At 40.3% G+C, this 20,518-nt stretch overlaps 1 protein-coding gene across 12 annotated transcripts in view; it reads right to left on the reverse strand.

The window, feature by feature from the left end:
• RABGEF1 (RAB guanine nucleotide exchange factor 1) overlaps positions 1–20,518 on the reverse strand; it is a 77,486-nt gene that overhangs the window by 31,869 nt on the left and 25,099 nt on the right. For 3 of the 12 annotated variants that reach the window (XM_054495082.2, XM_063668320.1, XM_063668321.1), the window contains 3 exons: positions 11,788–11,973; positions 8,449–8,615; positions 13–179 (listed from right to left, as the gene is read on the reverse strand). In XM_054495082.2, coding sequence (XP_054351057.1) covers positions 13–179; positions 8,449–8,615; positions 11,788–11,966 — 513 coding nt within the window. In that variant the 5' untranslated portion in view covers positions 11,967–11,973. Of the gene's footprint in view, positions 1–12; positions 183–8,448; positions 8,616–10,015; positions 10,153–11,787; positions 11,977–14,818; positions 15,014–20,518 lie in introns of those variants that run through there. The other 9 variants (XM_054495077.2, XM_063668318.1, XM_054495076.2 and 6 more) reach the window with 7 other exon arrangements.

Genomic DNA, 20,518 nt, shown 5'->3' on the forward strand with positions numbered 1-20,518 from the left:
TTCTCAACCTACCCTTTTGTAATGCATTCCTTCCAAAAACAGCTTGGTCTGTTTATAGATTTCTTGGCCTGTCTTGTGGAAGGTCTTGAGAAATTCTATGAACTCCTTAGACACTCTATCCGTTTCAATGCTGGTTTGCCGGTTTATGGAAGGACTGGGAGCTTTTGCTTCCTGAATTTCTGCTGGGAAAATTAAACATAGTAAGTTTCATGACATAAAAGATCCATGCATGGAATTACTTTAAGTATCTTACCTAAGGTTATTTAAATTATGTTTCATCAAAGTTAAACTTGAATTTAAATCATTTTATGTTTGAATGGTTGGACAACTTTCCTTAAAGTAAACTAAATCTGCTTTACAAGTAGAAAGTATGGGTAGACAAAACTACATTATCTAAAAGATACTCCTACTGAAATAAAAGTTGTTCTATTAGTATTTTCTTTGCCAAAATCTATCATGCTTTGATCTATATATTCAATCATGAACATTGAAATGGCACCACTAGGCTTCTCAAAGACTGCTGGAGTTTATAAAACTAGTCAACAAATAGAATCACAATCAATAGAAGCACTGAAACGTTAGATGACTTATAAATGTTAGACAACCTTTCCAAATCCCATTTTACTTGACAAAAAGGCAAAGGTTAATGTGTTTATGTGGAGACTCACAATTATTTACCCACCATTTCCTTGGTGAGTCATACTGATCAAAGTGAAAGAACGCATCCAAAGTATTAATAGCATGATGAACACGACAAAGCATACAATGAAGAGACAAGGGAAACATGCACTACACTATCCCACAGGCTGGGCAGACAATTCTTTCCCCTCTTCAAATAAACACACTGAAAGGAAAATGGGACATTTACACAAGAGAGATAAGGATGTTGTAATAGGCAGTAAGTGCTTTCAGAAAGTATAAACTACCACGTGGTCTTTGACCACATTCTAAGCCTCCTGATTTTGAACTATGCTCTCTAATGTTTATAAGGAATTTAAGTTCCCCATATCTCAATGATTTCCAAAAAGAAAAGTAATTTTTTAAAAAGTATGTTTTATTTTTTTTTTTTGAGACGAAGTCTTGCTCTGTCGCCCAGGCTGGAGTGCAGGGGCATGATCTCAGCTCACTGCAACCTCCACCTCCCAGGTTTAAGCGATTCTCCTACTGGGCTACTCAACTCTCCGAGTAGCTGCTTTCTCTACAAAAAGCAAGAACATGAGCCAGGCATGGTAGTGCATACCTATAGTGCCAGCTATTTGGGGGGGCTAAAGCAGGAGGATCGCTTGAGCCCAGGAGTTTGACACTGCAGTGAGCTACAAGATCATCCCACTGCACTCCAGCCTGGGCGAAAGAATGAGACCTTGTCTCTTCAAAAAAAAAAAAAAAAAAAAAAAAAACAGTAAGGTATGTACACTGTGCTGTTTTATGTAAAATAGGGGGTAGTGGGATAAGAATATATGTGTTTATAACTCAGAATAAAAGCACAAAAGGACACACAAGAAACTAGTAACAAAAGTTGTCTGAAAGTGGGAGAAACAAAGCAGTGGTGCTTAGGAACTAGATGGGCAAGAGACAAACTAGAAAGGAAATTTCTGACCATACCTGATATGTTAGAACCATTTGGATATACTATTTTTTAAGTACATAAATAAATCAGGTACAATCTAATTCAAAACAAAAAATGCAACATCTTTTCTACAATATTTTTTATCTCAATGGAAAACCAAAGATTGTGTTGACATCAGTATGATTAGAAAAAAATTCTTTAGTGTTTGAAAGTGAAACCTTCTCTGATAATTCTTCTAGTCATGATGGAATACTCTGATGACATTCAGGTTTACCCTACTATCTTAACAATTGGAAGGTCAGACAAATATATGAACAAAAGGTTTTCAGACACTGGATGACAGACAAACAGCAGATTAACTCCTGAAAGAAGGGAAACAAACACAGTCTGTCCTAGAGTGTCCCAGCTCACTGCTGGGAGAGTTTTAAAGTCTTGGCACAGAGAGAGACCACTCAAACAGAGCCTAGCTGACTTGCTGAATTGAGGAGACAGCATTTGGAGTTCAGGGAGGCCAATGTGACCAGAATTTGCATGGCAAAATATCATGCAAACGCTACGGAGGGGAGAGGGCTACATAGAAAAAGCTCCAGGTATCTGCAGAGGGTTCCCTTGAGTGTGGCTGACCACTGCACATGCGTATGAGGAAACTACCCAAGATGAGAGAAAGAACCACCAAGTAACATGTAGAACCACAGCACAAAGGACAGGAGGAAGAAACATAAGAATCCTGTTTAGGAAGGGGAACATCACACACCGGGGCCTGTTGGGTGGTGGGGGACAAGGGGAGGGATAACCTAATTAGGAGAAATACCTAATGTAGGTGATGGGTTGATGGGTGCAGCAAACCACCAAGGCATGTATATACCTATGTAACAAAGCTGCATTCTGCACGTGTAACCCAGAACTTAAAGTATAATAAAAATAAATAAATAATAATAAATTACATTTAAAAATGCCCATCTAAGATTATTTTATGTAAAGTGGTATAATACTATTGTTTTAAATTTTTTTCCTTTTTTCTATAAAGTGGTATAATACTACTTGAAGGTAGGTAAGTTAAAGATGTATTCTATAAACCCCAGAACAACCAGTAACAAAAACAAAACAGAACAAAGAGGTATAGCTAACAAGCTGATAGTGGAGATAAAGATGTGGTCATAAAGAAGGCAAGAAAAGAAGAGAAAAGGAACTAAGACAAGTTGGGATAAATACAAAGAGCAAGATGGCAGGGGTAAACCTTCCCTTATCAAAAATCACATTAAATATACGTGCTATAAACAGTCTGATAAAATGTCACAGATTATCAAATTAGATTAAAAAACAAGACCCCACTTCATGCTGTCTGTAAGAAATTAACTTTAAATATAAAGATACAAATATGTTAAATACTAATGAAAGGAAAAGGATACTCTGGAACAATGAAAAAGAGCTTAAGTGGTTATACCAACGTTAGACAAAGTAAACTTAAGAACATGGACCATATTACCAAGAACAAAAAGGGGCAACTCATCATAAAAAAGGAGTTAATTCTTCAAGAAGTCACAGCAGCCCTAAATATGTATATACTAATAACTGCTTCAAAACACATAAAATCTGACAAAGCTGAAAGGAGAAACAAATTCACAGTATTTGGAGGTTTCAATATTCCTCACTTAGTAATTGACAGGTGATTTTTAAAAAGTCAGTAAAGACAGAAGACTTGAACAATGCTATCAACCAACTTGACCTATCTGACTCTGATAGAACACTCAACCCAATAAAAACATAATACATACTCCATTTGACAAAATAATAATGGTAGTAACTTACATATAGATAATGCCTATTATGCACTAAGTACTTTTACAATGCTATTTTGTATAATCCTCACAAGTCTATCAGGGTATACACTTATGATATTTACAAATGAAGAAGCTGAGGCTTGAATATGTTAAGTAACTTGAATAACGTTGCAGTCACTTACAAAGAATGGAATTTGAACCCAGGTCTGTGTGCTTAAATCCAAAGCCTGAGCTGTTGACTATGTAACAACTGACTATGAGGTAGTACAACTACCTCAGTAAGCCAAAGAGAGGACTGAAGACTCTTCAGAAGAACACCAATTCCTCTGACTTTGGAGGTCTGTACATCAGTCAAAACACAGGAAAACCCTACTCATTTCCTTGATTGCTTTGCTTACAACATGCCACCCTCCCACACATACTTTTCCAAAGAGACACTTTTGCTTTAAAAAAAAAAAAAAATCCCCTTTTAAAATGTAAATGAGGATTAACTCTATTAGCTAGTTATGATCATACAAGTTACTAAAATCAACACTTGGTTGTTTTTCTCTAAGCTTCCTAAAAATCAATCCCTACTAAGAGGCCAGAAGTTTGGATTAAAGAGTGGAAAGTGAGAGACAGCTCAGGTGTTCGGTACGAAGGGAGGAGGCGAGTTATGTTTGAACAGCCAATAGGGATTCCGTGTGTAAGATGAAAGAAGCGAAGAAGTAGGAGAATATGGAAAAGAACAACCTCACCCACATTACAGTTCATAGTTTTGGCTAAGGCTCAAATGGCAAGAGCTTGCTCTTCAACTTAAAGTCATCTTGTGTTTTTGGTTCTTTTTTTTTTTTGAATCAGGGTCTCGCTCTGTCACCCAGGCTGGAGTACGGTTGCATGATCACAGCACACTGCAGCCTCAACCTCCCAGGCACAAATGATCCTCCCATCTCAGCCTCCCAAGTAGTTGGGGCTACAGGCACTAGCCCAGCTAATTTTTTAATTTTTTTTTTTTTTTTTAAAGATGGGGGTCTCACATTGTTGCCCAGGCTGGAGTGCAATGGCGTGATCTTGGCTCACTGAAATCTCCACCTCCCGGGTTCAAACAATTCTCCTGCCTCAGCCTCACAAGTAGCTGGGATTGCAGGCACGTGCCACCACCCCCAGCTAATTTTTGTATTTTTAGTACAGACAGGGTTTCACCATGTTGCCCAGTCTGGTCTCGAACTCCCGACCGCAGGTGATCCACCTGCCTCGGCCTCCCAAAGTGCTGGGATTACAGGCGTGAGCCCCTGTGCCAGCCGTATTTCTCTATTTTACTAAATTAAAGCACGGATTATGATTTTTTGTTCAATCAGTTATACTTCATTTATTGTCCTTATTTATAGATTTCTTCATTTTACTTTATTTATTTTTTAAGACAGAGTCTCGCTTTGTTGCCCAGGCTGGAGTGGCACGATCTCAGCTCACTGCAACCTCCACTCCCCGGGTTCAAGCGATTCTCCTGACTCCGACTCCCAAGTAGCTGGGACTACAGGTGCACACTTCCACACCTGACTAATTTGGTATTCTTAGTAGAGACGGGGTTGTGCCATGTTGGTCGGGCTGGTCTTGAACTCCCGACCTTAGGTGATCTGCCCGCCTCGGCCTACCAAAGTGCTGGGATTATAGGCCTGAGCCACCGTGCCCGGCCTTATTGTCCTCATTTATTTTGACATTCAAATTATCCCAGACTTGGCCAGTGGAAACCCCTCCAAGCTGGCTTCTGAATCTTCTGAAATGTCCCCAAAATACTGAAGGGGCCCTTTTTTCCCTACTCCAGCCCCAGAATCAGTCACTTCTCCAAGAAGCCCTGATTCACTTTAATGAATAATAGGTTTACATTCTAAGGTCTGGGTGTATTGGTATTTTAACTCTAAAAATGAAAAGATATGCTTTGGAGGATCACCGTCTTCAGATCCGTTCATGAAAGAGGTACACAAGATTCTATGTGGGATGACAAGATTATAGGCATTCTGAAAGAAAAGGGCACTTTGGAATGTATAAGCAAGTATCTCAGCTTGGCCAACCACTATGACTTCCTCTATACAGATCACTCACCCTGACTGTGGAGACTAAAACACTTTAACTGAGTCTTTACAGTCAAGATATTCCATTTACTTTCTCTGAAAGCGTATCCAACTCTAAAAGAATGTGAAAATATTCTTCAAATTCCTTACAAGGTTATTTGTATTTTGTCTGCTACCAAGCTGCTATGTATGGCATAAAAACTTTCCTTTATGCTACTAACAGAAGCAAGTAAAACACCAACAGCAAGGGCATCATGGACTAAAGAAGATCAAGAATACAGAATCCAAAAAGTCTGTTTCTAGTCTAGACCCAATACATTAAAACTGCACTTAGGCTAATCTTATCCAAACACAATGGCCAAACAAAAGTAATCAGTGTGAAATGCAAAATTTACCTGGCTAAGTTATATTAAGTGATCTGTGAAACAAAGATACAATGGAATCTTCTTTTCTAACATGAAATTTTAAAATACTTTGAGGTCTTTATCCCCAAAGCTTTCTACAGACAAAAAGCAACTAAAGAACAAACAATCTAAAGTACAAATCTAACATTCAAAAAGATGGGGGATGGGAGGAGACAAGAACAAAGGTAAAAATCATTCTGCATACATATTTTTAGAACAAAATTCACTTGGATTCTTTTTTAATTAATTAATTAATTTTTTGAATGGTGTCTCACTCTGCTCCCTAGGCTGGAGTGCAGTGGCACAATCACAGCTCACTGCAGCCACTAACTCCTGGGCTCATATAATCCTCCTACCTTAGTCTTCCAAGTAGCTGGGATTATAGGTAGGTAAAAGTCACTGCACCCAGCTCCAGAAATGTTTCTTTTTAAAGTACAGACTCTGCATTAAATTGTAAATTTTCTTTCCACAGTATAATGCACACTGTAAAGAGGCTTTTGGGACACAGGTTTTTAAAACCACCAAGGAGAGTTAGCAAATATAAATGACTATTATGTATTTAAGTAACAGAAACTTAATTTCATATATATATATTTACTATTATACACATTAAATAACCTGGGTTTCTGAAGTATACACACTGGATAAAGGAATATAATGGAAAAATATTGACCCAGGATTTAGGAGACATGAGTTCTCATGCACAAACTCATTGTGCAACCTCGGGTAAATTAGTTAACCTTTATGGACTTTCATACTGTCATGTGCAAAATGAGGCTATTGGAGCTGATAATTTTATACTTGTTTCACTATTTCATCTGTTATCATAAATACTTATCATTTCACTACATATCATCAAGAAACAGACCTTAAGCTAAATAGGAATGAGTATTCTTCATAGTAAATGCCCTTGTGCTCCCTGCAAGATTATTCTATCAGAAAAATAACTTGCATTTTAAAACAGCTAACACTTACTGGAGATCTAGTGTGTGTGTCAGGCACTGTGCTAAGCTCTTTACATGCATTAACTCATTGAATCCTCGTCACATGCCTCTGGTAGGTATTACTGTCCCTCAGTGTGGACAGGACTCGGAGAGGTTAGTCTGTCCAAGGTCACAAAGCTGGTAAACACAAAGCTAGGGCTCAAACCAGGAGTGACTCCAAAGTCACCTTACTACCTGGCTATTCCACCTCCTAATAAATAAATCATAAGCCCAATACATTCTTATTTAATCTCTGGCAGGTACTAATTTTTCTCCTTTAGTAGAGACAAAATTGCTACAACTGGCAGCCAATCAAGAAACAACTTCAAATTAATCATGTAATCAATCTTTTTTCTTTTCTTTCCTTTTTTTAGACAGGGTCTTGCTCTGTCACCCAGGCTGGAGTGCAATGGCACGATTTCGGCTCACTGCAACCTCCTCCTCCTGGATTCAAATGATTCTCCTGCCTCAGCCTCCTGGCCTCAGCTGGAACTACAGGCACATGCCACTGTGCCTGGATGATTTTTCTATTTTTTGTAGAGACGGGGTTTCACCATGTTGCCCAGACTGGTCTCAAACTCCTGAGCTCAGGTGATCCATCTGTCTTGGCCTCCCAAAGCACTGAGATTACAGGCTTGAGCTACCGCACCAGGTCTGGTATCCATGTCTTAAAGAGAAGTGTGTTTTTGGTTATGAGCAACATTTCCTTTTAATAAAACAAAAGGAAACAGCAAAAGTCACAAAACCTAGAAGACCAGCAAGTATCTTAAGAAGTAACACTGTCTTATTATTCCCCCGGCCTTCAGGGGAGACCTCATTACAATTACCCCACGGTAAGAACTGGGGAGCAAGTGAGGGGGCTCCCAGAGAACAGGTCTTCTGACAGCATCAGTGTTGGTTCCCAGTCTCCCTCATTATTTCGCTTTGACTGCATAACTCTGAGTACCAACATAAATTTTCAGAGACCGAGGCCTAACAACACAGATTCTTTCTTGCTTCATGTTGGGCCACTTCAACTAGCTAGTCTGCTCAATGGTAGAACAACTGTGACTTAAGTGACAATCCTCTTGCTGGTTATATGGCATTTTAAAAAGCAGGGTGAATATGATCACCTACATACAAATCCATGCACTGGAAAATAGCTACTATGGCTCACTTTCATCCCCGCAAGAGCCCAGCGTGGGCCTTTTCCTATATGTTCTCAATACACTTCCTCAAGACACAAGCTGTCTCTCAAATAAGCTCTCGGGCAGAAAATCTCTCTCCTAGATGATTTTCAAGCCTAGAAATCACCATTTCTGACAAGCTATGAACAATGAGGGTATTATGCCACATAACAAACCAGGATCCACAAATAAAGGCACAAAAACCAAAATATCCAAAGAGATAGTCATTTGGATAGCGATGAATTTCATAAACAAAACTACCTATTTCAATTCTTTTGATTCCTCCTATAAACAAATTTCTCTAAAACACAATGTCTTTCAACCAAAGAGAGTATTGATTTCATATATTGTCTGACCCTCAAACCCAATTTCAGTCTCAAATCTAAGCTGATGTTCTCAAAAAGTTGACAGAAATTACAAAGCTGAGCCTATGAGCATTGGGGACCTCCTCTGTGTCTCACTCAGGCAGAGAAGAAAAAAAAGAGTATCAGAACATTACCCTTCTTTGATCCGACCCTGGAAGACGCACTGAAGAATTTCTTCACTGTGGTAACTTTGCGGGTCTTCTCGTTGGTTTTCTTTTCTTCAAACTTGGAGAATGTGAGGGATTGGGCCCCTTGGCTGCTCTGACTGCTGGCAAAGGCCTCTTCTTCCTCCCGCTGGAGTCTGCAATTCAAGAGAGGATTAGAATGATCTAGATATTCTCCAAGGTTTCTCTGTATCTGAAGGTTATTACTCCATTAATTCAGGAGGATCTAAAGATTTTAGACCTAGAGACTAAATATACCAAATCAGTTTGAGGTCTCACATAGCTACAGGATAGACTGCTCTTCATGCACTACAGATTTCAAATCGGGTCTTCTCATACTCATTCAGCAACCACTCTAGGGTTACATGAAAGAAATCAAGTCTAGTCCTTTTCCCTAACAAGCTCAAGGCTGGAACAGACAAAAAGGTTAAGTAAACAACTGCTACATAATGGGACAGCTGCTACATCTGAGAGTAAAAATTGAGTGCTGTGAGAACACAGGAAAGAACAACTCAATCTGCTGGGGGAGTCTGACGAGGCTTTACAACAGTGATGTTTGGGTGGGGTCTTAAAGGATAAATAGGATCCTTTTTTTGGTTGTTTTTGAGACAGAGTGTCACTCCATCACCCAGGCTGGAGTGTAATAGCACGGTATCAGCTCATTACAACCTCTGCCTCCTGAGTTCAAGCGATTCTCATGCCTCAGCCTCCCAAGTTATTGGGACTACAGGCACACACCACCACACCTGACTAATAAGGCTGACTAGGATTCTAAGTGAAAGGGCATTCCAGAAAGAAGGAACTACAAATGTGCAAGCCTGTGGTTTGCTTCACAACAAGCTGAATGTAGCCAGAGCACTGGGGGTGTGATGAACTGTGATACTGGATACACAGGAAGGCACCAGAGGGTAGGGAATCTTGATTGCTAAGCCCACTATTCTGGATTTCATCATGTGGTGGGGAAGCAAGAAAGACTGTAAATCCAAGAAGTTATCGTTGTCAGATCTGTGCTTTAGAAGGATCATGCAGGTAGCTGTGTGAACAACTTGAAGGGTAGAGAAACTAGAGACAGGGACAAGAAGTAACAGTATATTATAAAGGTTTAACTAAAAGGAAATAAGCACCTGGAAAATAGAAGTAGAAAAGGTAAAATTCCAAAGACTTTTCTGAGTTGGAAGAAACAGAACTTGGTCAAGTTGTAGGTAGCATGGGAGATGAAAGAGAAATCAAGAATGAAACCAAGGATTTTTAGCTAACTTGGTAAATAGTGATGCCATTAATTGACTCAGGAGAAGCGTTAGGAGGAAAATGTTAAGAATGGGGAGAATAATAAATAAAAGCAATAAATTTGGCTTTGGATTAGCTACATGTGAAACACCTGTATTAATTCCCAAACACAGGCCAGGTGGGGTGGCTCACGCCTGTAATCCCAGCACGCTGGGAGGCCAAGGCAGCCGGATCACTTGAGCTCAGGAATTTGAGACCAGCCTGGGCAACATGGTGAAACCCTGTCTCTACATAAAATACAAAAATTAGCTGGGTGTGGTGGCAAACTTCTGTAGTCCTAGCTACTTGGGAGGCTGAAGCAGGAGGATCACTTGAGCCTAGGAAGCAGAGGATGCAGTGAGTTGAAACTGCACCACTGCACTCCAGCCAGGGTAACAGAGCAAGACCCTGTCTCAAAAACAAACAAACAAACAAAAAGCACAAACACTATCTAAAAGACAATGATTTTCCAAGTATGATTCCCCAGACAGCAGCAGCAGCATCACCAGGCAACTTGTCAGAAACACAAATTCTCTAGCCTTACTCCCAAGCCACTAAAATCAGAGACTCTGAGGGTAAGGTCCAGCAATCACTGCTTTTACAAGCTTTCCGAGAGATTTAGCAGGGTCACAATTAAAAGCAGTAAGAAATAGAAACAAAAATCACAGGTGGAGGTGCTAAGTCTGAGGATGGAATCGGGACCCCTCTTTCTCTGGGATAGACAAGAAGTTAATATAAAGGTATTAGGACATTTTTATGTGGCGAGGGGAGGAAGCTGAGACAGTTCGTGCCTAGCGGCCTCTACTCTGTTTTTGAAACAGGATCCGCTACTGACAACGTCAGGCATGCAGTGGAAACCCTGAGGAGATCATTCATGTTCTGGGTTAAAATTTTCTCTTTGATTGACCACAGTCACTGAAAGCAATGTGTGATTTCTAATTCTCTGGGTTTACCACAGATGACAGCAAAGGAGTCACTCAACAAATATTGGCTGACTGGATGAAGAAAAAAAAAAAAAACTAGCTAGAGGAGTTGGCAGAATTCCATTTGACTTTCTTCTGTTGAAGCAGTTTTAGAATTTCTAGAATGCTCTGGCAAAGAATTAACATTATTCATGGCATTTTATTAGTTACTATGCTCACTAGCCATCCCATCATTTATTTATTTATTTATTTATTTATTTATTTATTTATTTATTTTTTGAGACAGAGTCTCACTCTGTCTCCCAGGCTGGAGTGCAGTGGCACGATCTCAGCTCACTGCAACCTCCGATACCTGGGTTCAAGCAACTCTCCTGCCTCAGCCTCCCGAGTAGCTGGGATAACAAATGCATACCACCACGCCCAGCTAACTTTTTTTAATATTTTTAGTAGAGACGGGGTTTCACCATGTTGGTCAGGCTGGTCTCGAACTCCTGACCTCAGATGATCCTCCTGCCTCATCCTCCCAAAGTGCTAGGATTACAGGCGTAAGCCACTGCACCCGGCCCATCGTTTAATTTTTAACATCATTATATTTCCAGATAATACCAAATGCCTTTAACTAACCTAATTTTTAAATAAAAGTTAAATTTCTACAATGCAATGACTATGTATACAAGTCAACAGATTTCTACTACTGTGTTTTATCACTGAGCTAGATGCCATGCTAAATATATATTAAAAGAATGAGGGAAATAATGCTTGATGAGTGCCATTTCCAAGCCCTGCACTGGGTACGTCAAATTTATTAGCTCATTTAATCTTCACCAGGAAATATGCCTATCTCCATTCTTCCACTCCAAGGAGCTTATTGTCTACATTTGAGAACTAAAACTAACACAACCCAAAGAAAATAATCAGAAGACAAACACAAAATGAAGAAACTACTGAAAGCTGTTCATTAAAAGTTGACTGAGAAGAAGAGAGGAAAACATCCTTTTCCTTAATATTAAGCTGACTTGCTGATAGCTCAAAGCAGAAGTGAAAAAATGTATTTAGACGGTGACAGAACTATGTATCCAGTCATGTCACTGTTCAACCGCCCCTAGTTAAGTCCTTTTACCGCTCCGCCAGCTCCCAGTCCTCCTGAATCTGCTTCTGCCTGGCTTTGTGGTACTCTTCCCTCCAGCACTTGGAGCAGAAACCCTGCCAGGCAGGGTTGCCGTAGTAACCACATCCTTTCTTGCACAGGAGATCCGATTGATCCACATGAATTCCTCGGCGTTCAGACTTAAGGCTCATCTTCTTCCTGCTAACCAATGAACAAACAAGAAAGTGCTGTTGAAAATGAATTATCATTCTACTAACTAAAATCTTACCAATTATGAACAAAAAGTGAGTGATTCCATTATCTTCAAGCTGTTAAGAGAGGGAAGGAGGGAATGAAGGAGGGAGGGAGAAAGGGGAGGAAGGAAGGAAAAAGAATGTTAAATATAGTAAATTCCTGACACAGCCAGATTAAAGAAAGACTTATTCCCTGCCAAAAATACAAAAAAAAAAAAAAAATTAAGAAACGACTAACATTAGATTAAAGACCTAAATGTAAAGGCTGGAAACTAGAAAACTCCTAGAAAAAAATTTAGGGGAAAAGCTTCCCGACACTGGATTTTGCAATGACTTCTAGGACATGACACCAAAAGCACAGGCAACAAAAGCAAAATCAGACAAATACATTATATCAAACTTGAAAATGTCTGCACAGGCCGGGCGTGGTGGCTCACACCTGTAATCCCAGCCCTTTGGGAGGCTGAGGAGGGCGGACAACAAAATCAGGAGATCGAGAGTATCCTGGCTAACACAGTGAAACCCTGTCTCTACTAAAAATACAAAAAAATTAGCCGGGCATGGTGGTGGGCGCCTGTAGTCCCAGCTATTCAGGAGGCTGAGGCAGAGCTTGCAGTGAGCCAAGATCACGCCACTGCACTCCAGGCTGGGTGACAGAGCAAGACTCCGTCTCAAAAGAAATAAAAAATTTTTAAAAATTAAATGTCCACACAACACAGGAACCAACTGACAAGAGTAAAAAGGAAAAACACACAGAATGGGAGAACTTATCTGCAAACCATATATCTAATAAGGGGTTAATATCTAAAATATAAAGGAACTCCTACAACTCAATAACAACAACAACAAAAAACCCAAATAATCCGATTAACAAATGGGAAAAGGACTTCAATAAACAATTCTCCAAAGACATACCAACAGCCAACAAACATGAAAAAATGCTCAACATCACTAATCATCAGGGAAATGCAAATCAAAATCACAATGAGATATCACCTCACACCCATTAGGATGGCTACTGTAAAAAAAACAAACCCAGGCTGGGCATAGTGGCTCATGCCTGTAATCCCAGCACTTTGGGAGGCCAAGGTAGGAGGATCACTTGACGCTAGGAGTTCAGGACCAGCCTGGGCAACACAGCAAGACCCCATCTCTACAAAAAACACAACTAGCTGGGAATGATGGTGTATGCCTGTAGTCCCAGCTACTTGGGAGGCTGAGACAGAAGGATCGCCTGAGCCCAGGAGTTGGAGGCTGCAGTGAGGTATGATCACACCACTGCACTCCAGCCTGGGTGACAGAGCAAGGCCTTGTCTAGAGAGAAGAGAAGAGAAAAAAATTGAAATAACACCTTAAGTTCCAACGTCAGTTCTCTTTCCTACTGTATAATACTTAAACTCATTTGTTCATAGTCTCACAGTTGTAAGGTAAATCAGGTAAATCGCTATGCAACAATTTCCCTTCAAACCGAAACCACATGATGGTCTTCATTCTTCTCCACATAAATAAACTGCCAAACAAGCACAGAAAAAAGCGGCACTCCACACCATTCATTCAAGAAGACTCACATGTGCAGAAAAAATTAACCCCTATATCTTGGGGATCTTATTAATTTAACTCAAACATTTACTAAGTGCCAACTGTGTGCAGAGAATTGAGCTAGATGGCACTGGTGATGCAATGGATAGAACACGTCCTTGCCCTCATGAAGCTCATAACCAAAAGTACAGGCAGACTGAAAAACGTGGAAAAAGAGAAAGTGTTAGGAAACTGTTAGGGAGCAACAGACATAGGAATTCTGACTTAGGGAGTATAGAGAGACCACTTGGGGATGCTGGCGATAGACCTTAAAGAGCCTTGCGTTGAAAGGGTCTTGGAAGGATGACAGAAAGAGGGAGGACATTCTGGACAGGAAGAATGCCTTTCACAAAAAGCTCAGAAGCAAGAAGGCAAATGTAAAATATGAATGATGTAGTATAGTCAGAAGGTAAACTAAACAACTTAGGTGGGAAGTCAAATCATGATGGCTTTTTAAAACTCTAAGCTACAGAGTCTGGATTGAAAGTCACCACTGAAAGCTCCTGAAAAGGGGAAAGCATGATAAGATCTGTATCTGAAGACACAAAACTTGAGATGTAGAGTTCTGTCTTCCAGAAAGACCAGGTGAGAAGGAAAATAAATCCTCTCCTGCAAAAGCAACTGTAAAGATGGACAAAACTTCCACTTTCTGCAATGCATCTACGTCCAGGCCAAGGAATTAACTCAAATTTCAAGCCCTCCCCTCTAACCTCACTCTTATTTTTACAAGGTTCTCCTGTGTCTCCTCTGTGTATGCACAGGCTCTGCTGATCAGAGTGGAAGCCTAACTAAAGACTGAGATGTCTGAGCACCATCTCAATCTTTGTCTGAACAAACAACAATCTTTGGCTGAACATTAAGGTGTGCAGACACACGGGTGACAGCTACAAGGAAGTCAGGCATAAATGAAAACATGGAAGAAAAACTGAGCACAGCGACTGCAGTTGCTGAGGTGAGAGGCCTCACAGATTTCATCCAGCTATCAAACCTGGACAGTATGCACTGTGCACTATTTTTGAGGATTCTGAAAGGCAAAATGGAGAAGTGGGGAAGACCAGAATTGGAAGTTATCATCCAGCCGTCTAAGAGATTACCACTTTCTCCCATCCAATACCACCAGCCAAACTGGAAATGGGCCCCACAGCACAGAGAAAGCTCCTCTAGTTTGGGCTCCAGGCATGTGAAAGGGAACTCCTAACAGCCAGAAAGAATATGGGGATCCCCCCACTTACCATCTCCCCCTTCTCTTGAGCCACAGTGCCCAGCAATCGTGTGCTTTGTCTGCAGCTATGGCTGAAATAAGAGTGCAGGAGCCAAACCCTGAAGCAGGAGAACTATCAATTTTTCCCAATCTCCATCCTTGGCCTCAAATATGCCGGCAGTGGTGGAAAGACATGGCAGAGTGGGGTAACTGAATCCACAGTTTTCTGGACAAAAGAAAGAAAATATGAGCTTCTGGGGAACAAAAAGTGTGGGAAAAATTGCTGAGGAGAACTCAAGAAAGCAATTTCTAGGCATACTCTTAAGCTGCACATGCATGGATCTGATGCAATTGAGTACCAAAGGTTTCTAATTGGGACTAACAGAGACCACTATGCAGGTCTCAGATCAGCACATACATGAAACAGATGGAAACAGCACTACAAAACTCTGAACAACGAACTGACATTAAAGCCACAGCCCACAGAACCTGCATCCCAAATCTGGCAACAAAACAAAACATTTTGCTCTGGGAAAAACTGTTTAGAAAACAAAAAGACAAGCTACATACAGAATGGGAGAAACTACTTGCAGCAAATCACATATTTGGCAAAGAACTTACATACCCAGAATGTATAAAGAACTCTCAAAACTCAGTTGTCAGAAAACAAACCACCCAATTTAAAAATGAGCAAACAACCTCAAGAGACACTTTAACAAAGAAGATATATACACTGGTGTCCCACATTTCCTTAAGAGGCCTTTGCTACATACTGTCCAGTCAAGGATGTTTGTATACTGAACATCCTTACAAGAGAAAGATGACAGCTCCTTCCACAGCAGAAGACAATTTGTTAAGTGTCCAGTACAGTAAATATAATGTCTCCCTTCACATCAAAGGTTTGAAACGTTTGTTTGCAATCCCTCTCCTGGGTATTTCCTCTAGAGAAATAAAAACTGCTATTTACAAAATTCTATACACAAACAATTATAGTAGCATTATTTGTGATGACAAAAAATGACAACCAAAATATCCTTCGATGGGTGAATGAATAAACAAACTATGGTACATCCATACAACAGAATGCTACTCAGGAAAACAACAACAACAACAGGTATCAGTACACCCAACAACTTCGACGAATCTCAGAGACTTTATGCTGATAGAAACCAGCACCTTAGTACCTTCTGGCTGCAGTAACAAAATACCATAAACTGGGTAGGTTATAAAAAACAGAAATTTATTTCTCACAGTTCAGGAAGCTGGCAAGTTCAAGATCAAGAAGTCAACAGATGTTGGTGTCTGGTGGTTCAATGAAGGTACCTTCTCCCTGTGTCCTCACATGGTGGGAGGGGAGACGGGCTAGGCTCTCTGCGGTCTCTTATAAGGGCACTTACAAGCCCCAGTCATGAGGGCTCCACTTTCATGAACTAATCACCTCCCAAAGGCTCCACCTCCTAGTAGCATCACCTTGTGGTTTAGAATTTCAACATATGAATTTGGGGGACACACAAAGATTCAGACCATAGCAGTCATCTTAAAAGTTTACATACTGTATGATTTCATTTAGGAACTAGGGGTAGGGTAGGAAAGGATGTGACTATAAAGGACTAGCACAAGAAAGTTTTTTGGGGTGATGAAACTGTTCTGTATTCCGATTGTGGAAGTGTTTACATAAACCTAATAAAATTTAAAAATTCGCAGAACATTATACTCCTCCCAAATCAATTTTACTCTACGATTTAAAAAAAAAAACGAAAACAAAAAACCTCGGCCGGGCACAGTGGCTCACGCCTATAATCCCAGCACTTTGGGAGGCCGAGGCAGGTGGATCACCTGAGGGCAGGAGTTCGAGACCAGCCTGGCCAACATGGCAAAACCCCGTCTCTATTAAACACACAAAAATTAGCTGGGCATGGTGGCAGACGTCTGTAATCCCAGTTACTCAGGAGGCTAAGACACGAGAATCGCATGAACCTGGGAGATGGAGGCTGCAGTGAGCCAAGATCACGCCATTGCACTCCAGCCTGGGCAACAGGGGGAGACGCCGTCTCAAAAAAAAGAAACTTGAGAGGCAATTTCTAGGTTGGATTAGGGAGAAGTACAGAACAGGAGACCCAGATACTGACCAAGAGACAACTACAATTAGAAGACTTGAGGTAACACAGTGGGTAGCCAGGTGTGGTGGCACTTGCCTGTAACCCCAGGTACTCAGGAGGCTGAGGCACAAGAATCGCTTGGACCTTGGACCTGGGAGGCAGAGGCAGAGGCTGCAGTAAGCCGAGATCGCACCACTGCACTCCAGCCTGGGCAACAGAGTGAAACCCTGTCTCAAAAATAAATAAATAAGTAAATAAATAAGAGGTAACAGTGGGAATTGAAAGAGAGGTCAGATCTTTAAGAGTTATTTAATGAGAGTTGACAGGGAGAGGGAAATCTAATTAGAAAGAACTCTCAAGTTTACTGTTTACTTCCTCTACAAAGTTAAAGCCCTCCAAGGTCAGGGTTTAGATCTAAGACACCAGCCATTTATAAATAGTAGATAAGGCTGAGGTAGAAAGGAAGAAAATAAGAAGTAGAAAAAAAGAAAAGAAGAATAGAGTCCTAGAATGTTTTTAAAGACCATCTACTAAGTCCTATGGTAAGAGATAAAGATACTAACATTAAGAAATCATGACTTATTCCATCAAAAAGGTAGTAAGTGGCAGAGACATCAATAAGCACTAAGCTTCCTTTTTTTTTTTTTGGAAGACAGGGTCTGTCATTCAGGCTAGAGTGCAGTGGCATGATCACAGCTCACTGCAGCCTTGACTTCCTGAGCTCAAGCAATACTCTCACCACTCAGCCACCATGCCTGGCTAATTGTTGTTATTTTTTTGTAGAGGCGGTGTTTCCCCACGTTACCCAGGTGGTCTTGAACTCCTGAGCTCAAGTAAGCCTATACTTAGTATGCCAAGTCCTGGGTTTCAAATTATTTTGAAAGTCTGAGCTAATCTTGCCATTATCACCCTGATGTCCCTTTTCTTCCCTTCCAAGAGAAATGGGCAAAAGGAAATACCTACTTTTTCGCATAGATCAATTAAGTTTTTTAAATTTTGTACTATAAGTATGATAGTACTAGTCAATGTTACTAAAATGAACATAGTTTGGGAAGTCTGCCTAGCACATAACCTCCCGTGTTATCAGGAAACCGTCCTCTCAATCCACAAAGATAAGCTGGCAGCAGCTATATTTGTATAAGGTGAATGGTCCCCCAATTCAGGATCACAGCTGATTGCCTCCAACTGCGTTAGAGTCTTTTGCTTCGAGTTTTGGAAATGGGACGAAGTCGGGGCTGTTCTCTTGAATGATGGAGCTGTGTGACATGATCTTCTACCAAGTGATCCGAGTATCAGGACAGTCTACAGAGTGAAATAGACATACCCCAAGAAGCAGAGAAAAGTAGAAGGTCCTGTACGCCCTGAGTGATTTCAATCTCCCAGTTCCAATCCCTGGCTAAGGTTTAGCTGCACGCCCACCCTCAGATTCTGAGTCATACACCCTGGCCCCCTAACTGCTTTTTTCTTTTTTTCTTAAGCTGGTTCCAGTAGAGCCTATTATCTATGCCAAAAGACTTGTACAGATGCTCTTTAAGAGCTAGAAAAACATAAACGAGTGCTCTGTGGATTACTTGGCATACAATAAAAGCTTACTATGTATTAGACAGAAACAATAACAATAGCTCTGAGTCTAAGAAGACTGATTTGGTGTGGACCATGAAATCACAGAGATCAGTCCTATCTGCACTCGAACCCCAGCTCTGCCACGTACTGGAAATGTAACTTTAGGCAAACTATGTAATATTTCTGAAACTCCCTTTCCTATCTCCCTCTCCAGCCTCTCTGCTCCTATCATTCTCCACCTTTTCACCAAACTAAGCCTCATAGGACCTGTGCGCCCATGACCTTCACTCTCTGGTGCTACACCTGTGATTATGTTACCTTACACTGCAAAAAAGACTTTGCAGATATAATTAAGTTGACTAATCATTAAAATAAGGAGATTATCCTAGATATCTAGATGGGCCAATGAAAGCACATGAACCCTAAAATGCAGAAGAGAACAAGGACCCAGAATGGCCAAAACAATCTTCAAAAAGAATGTAAGAAAACTGACATTTCCTGATTTCAAAACTTACTACAAAGCCATGGTAATTACTACAGCGTGGTACTGGCACAAGGAGAGTCATAGAAATCAACAGAATAGAATTGAGACTCCAGAAATAAACCCACACGTCTTCTGTCAACTGATTTTCCACAAAAGTACCAAGACTATTCAATGGAGAAAAAAAGTCTTTTCACCAAATAGTGCTGGGAAAATTGGACAGCCACGTACAAAAGAACGATGTTAGATGTTAGATGCTTACTTCATACCGCGTACAAAAATTAACTCAGAATCAATCAAAGACCTAAATGTAAAAGCTAAAACTAAAGCTCTCAGAAGAAAATATAGAGGTAAAATTTTCATGATATTGGATTTGACAAAGGATGTTTACATATGGCACCAAAAGCAGTAGCAACAAAAGACAGACAAATTGTATTCCAACAAAATTTTAATGTTTGCGCTTCAGATGACCTTATCAAATGAAAACAGACCCCACAGAATGAGAGAAAACATTTGCAAGTCATTTATGTAATAAGGAACTTGTATCCAGAATATATAAAAAATTCTTACAACTCGATAATAAAAATTAACAATTTTTTCAGCAGGTAAAAGATCTGAATGGACATTTCTCCAGAAAGATATGCAAACAGTCGTGAGTATATGAAAAGATGTTCCACGTCATCAGTCATCAAGGAAGTGCAAAACGAAACCACAATGAGATGCCACTTCACATCCAGTAGGATGACTAGAACCAAAAAGTCAGAAATAACAAGTGTTGGCAAGAATGTGGGGAAACTGGAACCCTCATACACTGTTTGTAGGAATGTAAAATGGTACAGCCATTGTGGAGAAGTCTGGCAGTTTCTCAAATGATTAAACAATATTACCATAGAAACCAGCAATTTCACTCCTAGACTAAGAGAAATAAAAACATATGTCCACAGAGAAACTTGTACATGAATGTTTATATCAGCATTATCCATAATAGTCCAAGAGCAGAAACAACCCAAATGTACATCAACTGATGAATTAATAAACAAAATGTGGTATATCCATAAAATGGAATATTACTTGTCATAAAAAGGAATGAAGTACTGATATATGCTACAACATGCTGAACCCTGAAAACATGCTAAGTGAGAGATGCCAGTTATAAAAGACCACACATTATATGATTCCATTCATCTGAACATCCATACCAGGGAAATCTAGAGACAGAAAATAGACTGGTGGTCACTGAGCACTAAGAGGGATAGAGAAAGGGCATGGGTTTCTTTTTGAGATAATGAAAATGTTCTAAAGTTTGGCTGTGGTAATGGCTGTCACTTAAGTGTGCACTTCAAAAGGGAGAATTCTATGGTACGTGAATTATACCTCAATAAAGCTGTCTTTTAAAAAAACAGAAGAGACAGAATGTGAAGTTAGAGTCAAAGCACTATTGATGGTTTTGAAGCTGGAGGAGACTAAAAGCCAAGAAATTTGACTGGCTTCTAGAAGCTGAGAATGACTTCTGGCTGACAGCCAGCAAAGAAATGAGGACCTCAGACTTCACCACATGAAAATGAATTTTGCCAACATGAGTGCGTCT

This window comes from Pongo pygmaeus, chromosome 6 (assembly GCF_028885625.2).
Source record: "Pongo pygmaeus isolate AG05252 chromosome 6, NHGRI_mPonPyg2-v2.0_pri, whole genome shotgun sequence".
Lineage (NCBI taxonomy): Eukaryota > Metazoa > Chordata > Mammalia > Primates > Hominidae > Pongo > Pongo pygmaeus.